The 10,427-nt window shown below is 43.6% G+C and overlaps 2 protein-coding genes across 3 annotated transcripts; one reads left to right on the forward strand and one right to left on the reverse strand.

Moving 5' to 3' along the window:
* Positions 1 to 932: 932 nt before the first annotated feature.
* Positions 933 to 3,979, forward strand: LOC134436256 (fatty acid-binding protein, heart-like). 2 transcript variants are annotated; one of them, XM_063185391.1, is made up of 4 exons: positions 936 to 1,172; positions 1,783 to 1,946; positions 2,595 to 2,696; positions 3,590 to 3,979. In XM_063185391.1, the coding sequence occupies exons 1-4, from the start codon at positions 1,103 to 1,105 to the stop codon at positions 3,644 to 3,646; spliced, it is 393 nt and encodes a 130-aa protein (XP_063041461.1). In that variant the 5' UTR covers positions 936 to 1,102; the 3' UTR covers positions 3,647 to 3,979. The 2 variants fall into 2 exon arrangements, with proteins under 2 accessions (XP_063041460.1, XP_063041461.1); XM_063185390.1 differs by lacking the exon at positions 3,590 to 3,979 and having other exon boundaries at positions 933 to 1,172; positions 2,595 to 2,932.
* A 5,165-nt stretch (positions 3,980 to 9,144) lies between these two features.
* On the reverse strand, positions 9,145 to 10,427 carry LOC134436257 (fatty acid-binding protein, heart-like). The gene is made up of 4 exons (XM_063185392.1): positions 10,276 to 10,427; positions 9,861 to 10,036; positions 9,659 to 9,760; positions 9,145 to 9,392 (listed from the first exon to the last, which is right to left on the reverse strand). Exons 1-4 carry the CDS (start codon positions 10,343 to 10,345, stop codon positions 9,339 to 9,341), a joined length of 402 nt encoding a protein of 133 aa, XP_063041462.1. The 5' UTR covers positions 10,346 to 10,427; the 3' UTR covers positions 9,145 to 9,338.

Below are 10,427 nucleotides of genomic sequence, written 5' to 3' on the forward strand. Positions count from 1 at the left end.
TGACCAGTCCACCGGGCAATGCCCTGTATGCCATATGGCCAACCATGCTGTAGGTCAGGGGTGAGCAATTAAGTTTGGACCCGGGCCAATTTTTTATGACAATGATCATGTGGAACTTGTGGAACTGGCATTCTAGGCTATATACCGTATTATACCAGTGCATTATTGTCACATGCTTTTGATCGTGAAGCATTTTGTAGATTATCATGTCAATTTGCGCATTATACCTGCGCATTATTGTTCATTTTTTTACACATTTTTATTTATTTACACATGGGGATTGCCTCTTGAGACGTGACGTCTCGTTCTCAATTTGGGTCCCCTATTTTTTCACATGCACTTGATCGTGACACATTAGATGATCATATCAACATGGACCAGTACATTGTGACATAAAAAAAACCTTCAAAAAAGGTATTTTTTGTCCAGTAAGGCGAAGAGGCGGGTGCTTTAGCAACACCTCGTCCCTATCTATGCCAACCTATGTGAACAGTATTGGATGACAGCCAAGCCAAAGGCACATGACTGGTCATTTCAAAAGCAGAGGTAAAAGGTTACTGAACTGTGCACTGCTGAGTGCTGCTTCGATCACTTTGTGAATGGTTTACTAGAGGATCCATTCTCCCACCAATCCAGTAGGAGCTAACAGTAAATGCTAAATCTATGCACATGTATGCACATCGTAAGCTACATCATAATGCACATCGTAAACCACATCATATAAAGCCCAATATCATTTATTCAAACCAGAAGATCCATTGTCTCATGATTGCGGTGCAAAGCTTGTAGAGTGTCTCCTCCCACTCAGATTTCACAGCCTTATCAGATACCAGCTATTAGACTGCCACATCTTGTGTACTCAATGTACACAATGTGCGCTCACCTGCTGTGACGTGGCAAGCTCTGATTGGCTGTCCGAGTCAAGTCCTGACCGCGCATGAAAAGCGGCACATCTGAGAAGCTCTGCACAGCTGCACCATTGAACACACCTGACAGTGTGTTTTCAGAGACGCACACACTCACACACATGCACACATAAACACAAACAGACACACAGACACACACCACCTCTGAAACCAGGACACACGTCGCCGCTATCAGCATGGAGAAGTTTGCCGGATCCTGGAAGTGTGTGGAGAGTGAAAACTTCGATGAGTTCCTCAAAGCAGTCGGTAATAGTTAACTTGTGTATCATGAAAGGGTTTTTAATGTTTCAATGGGGTTGTATCGAGTGAGAAAGTGTATGGTATGGTTGCATATGACATGGCGATGCATCCTAAAAGTCGTAGTTGGGCGAGCATTTGTGTACAGTTTTAGTGTGATCCGTTCTGAAGAGTGCAAGACTTCGGCACAGGAAATAATGCTGTATTACTACAGCACCTAGACAGTATAATGGATGTTAATGGGGTGCTGAGTGACCTAAGGTCACCAACCTCTTAGAATGTAAATATCTTAAAGAGGCTTTGTGCACAAACGCTCATTTTGCCTGCACAACGAACCAAAATGCTTTTATTCAGATTTTCATCATATGGGGTGCCAACTTCACACAGGTGACAGTATAGGCTACTCTGGGACCAAATACACAATAGAAGACATACCTGAGCGAGCCTGATGACGCACTGAGGCGGAATGCGTTGTTCGTTCTAATAAAGGAGCATAAAGTCAAGAAAGTGTGCGGTAGACTTCTTTCTTTTGAAGTGACATAATAGAAGATGTTTAATTCACTCTCTAAGTGTTGAATTAACACGTCATTGTTTTACTGTGTGCGTGCGCTCTCTGCAGGTGTTGGGTTCGCGATCCGACAGGTGGTGAGCAGGCTAAAGCCCACGCTGACCATCACTCTTGGAGGAGATGGAACCGTGAACATCAAGCTTCCACAGAGCGACATGACGTTCAAGCTAGGAGAGGAGTTCGAACACACATCAGCTGACAAGAGGACGACTAAGGTGAGCAATGGACACTCCGGCCATGTCCACATTAAAGGTGCACCGTGTGTAATACTTTTAGTAGTTTATTTCAGGAATTCATGCTGTCCATTCACATATGTTAACTTTTTCACAAATACTTACCACCACCATTAAATTCTTTGTATTCATTATGACTGGGAAAATTGTCCCCTATAAGTGAACCAATACAGGGGTGCATTTCTCAAAAGAGAAGTTGTTAGCCTGTTAGCAACTTCGGTAGTTGCCAATGGGAAAATGCATTGAAAACAACAAAGTAGCTAATGTAGTAAGCAACTGTGGTTTCGAGAAATGCACCCCAGTCCTGTTTGAGTGGATGTTAAAGTGGACCAACAGCAACAGAAGTCAGTGCTAATCATGTTTACATTGGGAGTGAACTGCAAAGAGGACCACGTTCTCTCTTTCTCTGTTGTTTCTGGGCTGTATTGCTGTCAGCCGTATCGCTGCATCGCTGGGCACAGTTGAAAGTAACAAACCGTGTAAACACCCAAGGCCAATGTCAGGGTTCGTTTGACCTCAAAGTCAAAACCGATATCTCTCTCTGTCTCTGTCTCTGTCTCTGTGTCTTGCTCTCTCTCTCTCTCTCTCTCTCTCTCTCTCTTTCCATGTGTGTCTTTCTCTATTCATCAGAATGTGATCACCCTGAATAATGGCAAACTGCACCATAGTCAGAAGTGGGAGGACAAAGAGATCATCGTTGAAAGAGAGGTGACAGGAGACAGACTAGTAACGGTAAGCATTTCCACTCTCTCAGCGTTATCTTCTTCCTCGTCTTCAACATCGTCATCATCTTCACTCTCATTTACTGTCTAAAGTGTTGTTGTCAATACCAGAGCTCTTACATGAACTTTGGCCTCACAATGCCCCAAGTCTGCAGACAGACTTTGTTTCGACCTGCCATGTGCACAACCACAGAAAGAGCTCGAGTGCAGCAGCCTTTAGTCAAATTCACTTTTATTTGTTTAATGGAAAATGAAAATTCTGCCTCACGGTGAACTGACAGATGCAGTGGTGTAGTCTACGTAGAACGCGGGTATACGGAGTATACCCACTTCTAAATTTCAGGGATTTCAGTATACCCACTTAAAATGGATTGATCCATTGTTTTGAATAGCAGAAATATATACAGTATACCCACTTCAAAAATGTTTCAAATATACAGTATACCCACCATAAAAAAGTAGACTACACCACTGACAGATGGCCTTTATATCTACCACTGTATACTGTGTTATATAGCACACATGTTCAACAGCTTGATTAACACTTGATTTCCATAAAATATGTTTCCCCCCTTAAACATTATAATACTGTAAAGCCACCTGTAATGTGTGTAATTGTGTAGTATACTGTATCTTGCTCTCTCTCTCAAACATTTAATCTTTTCGCGAATATTTTCTAAGAAATAAACCACCTATGTATGGATGAAAAGTGTAAATCTCCGAAGTGAATACCTATAGTAAAAATTCAATGTTAGTGGTGAATACATGAAAAAAGTAACATAGGAAAAAGTGACACTTTTTTGTAACTACTACTACTACTACTACTTCTACTACTACTACATAGGCCTACTCTAAATGTAAAATAACCTGTAAGGCATGTGTTCGTGTGGTGTGTTTGTGTAGACGATGAAGACTTGGACAGGTGTGGAAGCAGTGAGAACATTTGTGAAGGAGTCCTGAGGAAGTGTGAGGAAGAGAGAAGACCTCCATGGATCCCTGGCAATGCACTGTGATACGTATAAAGATGTGTGTTTGTTTTGTTATCAGGGTATAAATCCTGCCTAACCAATTTGAGTTGTTTTTTTCTGATTTTCTGAGTCTTGGAGCGCTTTATCAGTACAAGCTATTGTTTGGTCCTTTACAAACACACACAGTATGTGGACATCAGAGTAGACCTCTGTGCATCAGACTATATGCAGTCACTACACTGTGACATGCATTCATGTGATTGTTTGTTGTGTGCTGTGAGCATATACTATATCAGCCACTAAAACTGAAGAATAAAATACATGCATCTTACTTAAGAGTCTTTATGTTATTTTTGTTAAATCTGGTCATAAATTGGTTTGCTATTATACCCAGTTGCAGTTGTATGCAGTTTTCCCTTAATTATTAAAAGCGCTAAATATAAACAAACTATAAATAGGTCAATATATGCATCCTGACTAACATTGCACTAACATTAGCAATCGTGTAAACTTAACCTAGCTATGCAGACCCACATAGAATCAAATTCAGGAAGACAGTGAACTTTGTTGTCATATGCACACACACACACACACACACACAGACACACACACAGACACACACACACACACACACACACACAGACACACACACAGACACACACACAGACACACACACACACACGCACACACGCACACACGCACACACACAGGTCAAATACCTCTAATGACTAATAACTAAGTTATGACACAACTCCTTTCGCTTCCTGGCATTGTTGATGGTGTCCTCAAGGTCTCCGCTCAGTTCAGGACTGGGTCTGAAAACTCACTCGGGCATTTAAAGGCTAAAACTGGCCCCTCACACATTTAACCATTCGCATACAATTTGCAATTGCATATACAGTTTGATTCCCTGAGGAAGGCCAGAGGGCCGAAACATGTTGGAGTTTTTAAAGGTTTACTGTAACCAAGCCAGGCAATAAATTCTTTTTATTTTTGATAGATGAGAGTGCCTTGGTATCTTTCATTTTTCAACTTCTACATTTGCCCCGCCAAAGACCACCTCAAAGCAGAGCACCTTTTTTGAGTCCAGGAAGCGCTCTTACAACAAAGACTTTTTTGTGCATATACAGTATCGTGCTTGACTCAATCCGCGATCGATATTGACGCTGGACCAATGAGACAACTCCTCTAAACTGTGGGCCAGTTACAAAGAAAAAACAAACATCTAAACAAATCAAAGTACAACATCTCCGGCTGCCCTGAGGACTGTTGGCCCACCGGGAAAATGCCCTGTATGCCAGATCACCAGTTCAGCCCTGGTTCAATTTGAACTCGGCCACATGCACATCCAGGAGTGGCCTTGGGCCTCTGATCTTGACTCCTGATAAAAGGTGTCTCTGGGCTTGCACGGTCAGGTCTGGTGTTCTCATCATGCTTGATGCTGCGGGTGATGGATTGGTACAGTCTGCCCATCCCTTCCTCCGCCTCTGGTAGCCTATATTGGGCGGGTCAGTGATTCTCAAACTGTGAGATGGGGCCCAGTGGTGGGCCCTGAAGGTATTCCAAGTGGGCCATAGAGAGACTGGCTTTGAATGCTATGAGTGTCATTCCAGGATTGTTGAAGGGGTGTCTCAATTTGTAGGGGTTTCTGTTCGTGTAAAAAAATGTTGAGTTCCGTAACATGTTTGTTTTGCGACGAATAGAACGTTCAACGAAGGACACCTGGACCGGAACTCAACATTTTTCCCAGAAATCAACATTTTTCACACTGACAGACAGTTTCCCTACCCCTTAATGCTCCGTTTGAAGGGACGAGGGGCAAGGGGAAGGCGTAGGGATAGGGGTAGAAATTAGAAATAGGAATCGGCCTTAGAGGGGGCTGCACAAAAATGCCCGGGCCTTTTATTTGGTCCAGTTTTTAGTCCAGTTCTTTTTTTCAGGACAACGACCTCTAACATACAGTATCCATGCTGTCTATGGTAGATCATCTGGGTGGTGCTCAAAGGAATGCCTAAGTGATGGAGCCCATATGATCATAAATCAAAATTCGATCATATGCTCCAAAACAGAGTCTGTTTTGTTGGCCAAGTATGCTGACTGTGAACATAAGGAATGCACTGTAGTGCGGGCAGATGTCGACTCCTATTCAATAATACAGAAATGTAACGAATAGACTTGAATAGTTCACGCAGGCAGCATAGGGTATTTCAATATTTCATACAACATAATATACTGTTCCTAGGCCTACTTACCAAATAAACTCAGTTTACATAGATATACAAATCAGAGCCGTATATTAATATATATACTTAATATATATACTTAATATACGGCTCTGATACAAATCATATAACCTAATATATCAAAGTGTAAATTGTGACACAATGCAATGAAATGCAAGGACAATGACGGTAATATAGGAAGAAAAAATAAGATGCATACACACACGCACACGCATGCACGCACACACGCACACACATGCACACACACGCACGCGCGCACACACACACACACACACACACACACACACACACACACAGCTGCCTCCATGTCATCCCCCATGGATGACGTGTTGTGTCTAACATTGTCCATGTGTGTGTGGGTGTGTACTGTCTGAACTGAACACAGTGAACCCCGACCCGCTTAGCCTGGGGAAAGGGGAAATGTGATTGGTTGATAAGGCAAGCGTTTCCATTAGCCTTTCACACAGACTGCTTGGAAATCCTTCATAGCGGCAGGCAGGGCCGCTGGCAGCTGTTGCCGAGCCCAGGACAAAGTCATTTGAAAGTTATTTGACTCCCTTCTTTGGGGAGAGATCAATAATTTTAGAATTGTGACAAAATGCGGAATTGAAAAATGTATCCGCTGTCGAGTTTGAGTTTTCAATCTTCTTAATACTCATTCCTCTACCTATTTTTTTTTTTTTTAAATATATTGTTATACTGGTTATTACAATGTACCTAATGTGGTAGATCCACTGTAATAGTGAACCATTAAGATAAAGCATTACCCGGAATTTGTCTTTTGCGAGGGCCTACAGTAGATTCAAGAGTCAAGATTCAAGATTCAAGTCACCTATAATCTAGGGGCCCCATACCCAAGGCCGGCAATAGGCATAGGCAGACAAGGCCTAGGGCACCAAATGTCTCGGGGGCACCTGAATGTTCCACAGAATTAGAATGTCAAGAGAAATAGAACATTGAATTTTATGCTGACACTGATTATTCATGTTCTTATTAGTATGTAGGTACAAAATCAGCTGTACTCGATCAGATGTACATTGCTATGTTTACAAATGCCAATCTCTAAAATTACAAAAAAGAAAAGGTTGTGCTCGCCTAGGGCACAGAGTTGCGTAGAACCGGCCCTGCCCAGACCATCTTAATGCGGCTCTATAGGCATCTGCTATGATACTGGGTTAGGCATCAGTGGAATGTTGTTGTGTAAACTATGCGGAGTAAAGTGATGCTGCACTGTGGGTCACTGTGTCCCAAGATTCACATGACACAGGACGAGATGTTCATTTCCTTGTGTGTGCAACATACAGAAAACTTGGAGAATGATGGCCCAAAAAGGACTGGGACCTCATTCTCGAAATGCACCCTCCTGAAAGACTTGCAGGCACACCAGTGCCACACTAGTCCTACACAGAGGGGGTCTTCTCTTCTCCCATTCTTTAGCTGTCTACAAAGGCATTTGAGCGTTGGTGTGGTAGTTCTTTCTACAACTCTCCGCAGCACCCTGGTGGACACTTGTGTGTGTCTCTGTAGGCATCTCTGTTCTCTGTTCAACAAACAAACAAACTTCGCTTCTTTCCTCTTTAGTTACCACTGTTTATGGACAAAATAAAAAAACCTGACCTTGACCTTGTGAAAAAAGTATTTTAAAAGCTACACCCTACACGTGCCACACAAGTAAAGATCATGATGATGATGATGACGATAATGAAGAATATGGTAATGACTTTGTGACTGGTTTATTGATTGAGAGACCACTTGAAACCTTGAAGTCCACATCTGGACTTCACTTCCCAACCTTCAACACATAGCTTTAAACCTGCACCCCATGACTTAAAGGAGACCCATGGTGGGGGACATTGAAGCTCCACTCTCCCTCCACTCTGATGCACAGCGGCCTATGCGCTATCTGTTTCCCACACAGGGAGCGGCAGGACTCCTGATGTTTTTTCCCCCTTTCCGAAGCGACTCATCGCCGGTAGAACAATAAATAACATCTCCGGCCAACGAGGCCCATATGTGAGCGGCCGTTTTATCTCTGTGGTGCCCTGCCAGCGGTACGCATCGGGACCCCAGCTGTTTCCAAACAGTATGGTTGTCTAGAGTTCCAGTGGGAACCTCGCCGTTCCCACAAAAGAGCGCTTCCACTGAAACACTTAAAAGCCGGACCGAGTTTGGCCTACAAACCAGTCTCTGTGCGCTTTGGGGTGGGTGTGTTGACTTGCGTTGTGCTCCCTAAACTTTGCACCACATGTGCCGCGCTGCCTGTGACCAAAAGCTATTGTTGTTGTGCGTGCGTTAAATGGGGAAGCTCGACGATTTTTGGCTCGCGTTTCCACCTGTTTCAGCTGTTTTTGACATTAATCTCAATCAGTGTATCTCCTCTCCTTCCTGTACTGGAAAAAAAGACTCCACACACACAACCCCTGAGACAAACTTGTTTGGGCGCAGGGCCAGGTGGGAGTTACCGACGGGGGACCACAACGTACCACTCCGCTCCGCTCCTCTCCCCTCCTCTACTCTCATCTCTGTTCCTTACGCACGGGCGCAACTATGCAGGGAAAGGGAAATGTCGGAGCAGAAAAAGGAAAACAGTACACATCCCCCTGCGACCTCTGACTCCGTTCCGTGAGCTGACATTTTACAAGCTCCCACCAGCACAGCGCGGGCTCACGCTGTTCTTCTGGGATGCGCAAAGACATACCACAGCACCAGGCGCAACAGTTCATCTGCGGAATCTACAATTATCGTACCCCTATGTCCAAGGGAGAGAGAGAGAGAGAGAGAGAGAGAGAGAGAGAGAGAGAGAGAGAGAGAGAGAGAGAGAGAGAGAGAGAGAGAGAGAGCGCTGGACTGTGGGAAAGTCATTTGGCGGTTGTTGGTATTTGTTAAACTGACAGGGTCCTATCTCCATTTGTGCAGTGCTGGACATGGACCATGTCCCTCTGGTTTGTGTCAGTAGCCTAAATATATCTAGTCCACATATTTTGGAAAGTTTTTTGTAACTTCCGCGTCCTGTTATACCAACATTCTTCACTATGACTCTAATTTGAAAACAGCCTAGGGCTGATATGATAAGTCGTTGTTTTGACTACAAATTTAAGTGCATGATTTCGTGCCAAGTCAGTCCAGGCTTCAATTGTCCAACAATTTGTTCAGAAATATGGCAAATTATGATGGAAAGTAAATGCATACTATACAAATAATGCAACAAACTAAAAAACTGTAACAATAATTCACAGCAAGGCAGGCGTCAAGCAAAAAAAGTAAAATTTTATTCAAAGCTCTAAAATCAATAAAATCGACGTCTTAACTTGGAATGAATAGAGAATAGTTTTTAGTGTTACAAAGAGAGAAAAAATGAATGAGAGGAAAACTCGCGTTCCCTTCTGGCTCATTGAACTGAGCATAGCGTCCTCCGACTCCTGCAGGTATCCACGGCGCATCTCATGCGTCCTTCACGTACGTCCTCACTGCCACGATGTCTCCCATCACGCATTTCTGCAAGCAACAGCATCAGCGCCATCCGTTAGGACAGGGGCGGCATTTTACGCACGCATTGAGCGCTCAACATAGGCGCGCTAGATCTTTTATGCAAGGAAACTGAGCCTTGCATGGAAGGCAAAATTCCCCTCAAAAGCAAATTGCCATTAATAGTTTACATTTGCTTTGAATGGAAAATTGGCATACATAGATTACATTTGCTTTAAAAAGGTAAAAGATTTAAAAAGGCTTAAAAAAATCGGTAGACAGTGGAAACGCCTTACCGTTATCAGTTTTCCGTCCTCAATCTCTCTCTCCACTATCGTCTCTTTGCCGTCCCACGACTGTTTCTGCACGAGTTTGCCGCTGTCTAGAGTTACTACAGTCTGTGGATGAAGCAAGTCACAAAACACACTCGTTAGCTCGCTAGGGAGTGCCAGTCCTATGGCAACTAACGGTCCACAGCCGCGATGAATCTGTGCTCACCTTTGTCTTTCTGTCGTCAGCAGTGGTCTCGTCAAACTCTTCGTTCAGTTTAAATTTGATCTCGGTGGTTTTGAAAGTGCTTTGCGACTTCATGATAACATTGCCTTGCTCATCGGCGGAGACGACGAGGTTGGGCTTGGTCCTGTTTCCCACCTGCCGAGTGGCAAAGCCGACACCTGCAAACAAAACGAGGGATTTGATGCCACACCATGTTTCAAACGAGTCACGTTATACTTGTCTACAAGAAAATAACTGCCATTGAAAACTCTTGGATTCCAACTAGTCCATCTTTCTGGCAATTCTAAAAAGCATATCCACATGTTATGACTGGACTCGACCCGATGTTGTGAGTTGGTCCGGAGATAGGCTACGTTTTTGTTTTTTTGTTTACTGGAAAAGGGGAGAAACTTCATACCTATTGCCTTCATGTAATCATCAAAGTTTTCGCTGGAAATCATCTTCCATGTTCCACAAAATTTATCCATGTTTCCAGTGGTAGTGTGGGCTGTCCGTGAGGGGCGATGTTGGAATCCTCGGCTCCGCTGCAACTGTAATGACTATGCCCTG

This window comes from Engraulis encrasicolus, chromosome 20 (genome assembly GCF_034702125.1).
Source record: "Engraulis encrasicolus isolate BLACKSEA-1 chromosome 20, IST_EnEncr_1.0, whole genome shotgun sequence".
NCBI classification, from domain to species: Eukaryota; Metazoa; Chordata; class Actinopteri; order Clupeiformes; family Engraulidae; genus Engraulis; species Engraulis encrasicolus.

Excerpts from the sequence above, each read along its gene's own strand:
- LOC134436256 (XM_063185390.1), top strand. The coding sequence starts at position 1,103 with ATGGAGAAGTTTGCCGGATCCTGGAAGTGTGTGGAGAGTGAAAACTTC. Across the intron at positions 1,173-1,782 it reads TGAGTTCCTCAAAGCAGTCG|GTGTTGGGTTCGCGATCCGA; the intron begins GTAATAGTTAAC and ends CGCTCTCTGCAG. Across the intron at positions 1,947-2,594 it reads CTGACAAGAGGACGACTAAG|AATGTGATCACCCTGAATAA; the intron begins GTGAGCAATGGA and ends TCTATTCATCAG.
- LOC134436257 (XM_063185392.1), bottom strand. The coding sequence starts at position 10,345 with ATGGATAAATTTTGTGGAACATGGAAGATGATTTCCAGCGAAAACTTT. Across the intron at positions 10,037-10,275 it reads TGATTACATGAAGGCAATAG|GTGTCGGCTTTGCCACTCGG; the intron begins GTATGAAGTTTC and ends TTTTGTTTGCAG. Across the intron at positions 9,761-9,860 it reads CTGACGACAGAAAGACAAAG|ACTGTAGTAACTCTAGACAG; the intron begins GTGAGCACAGAT and ends CTTCATCCACAG.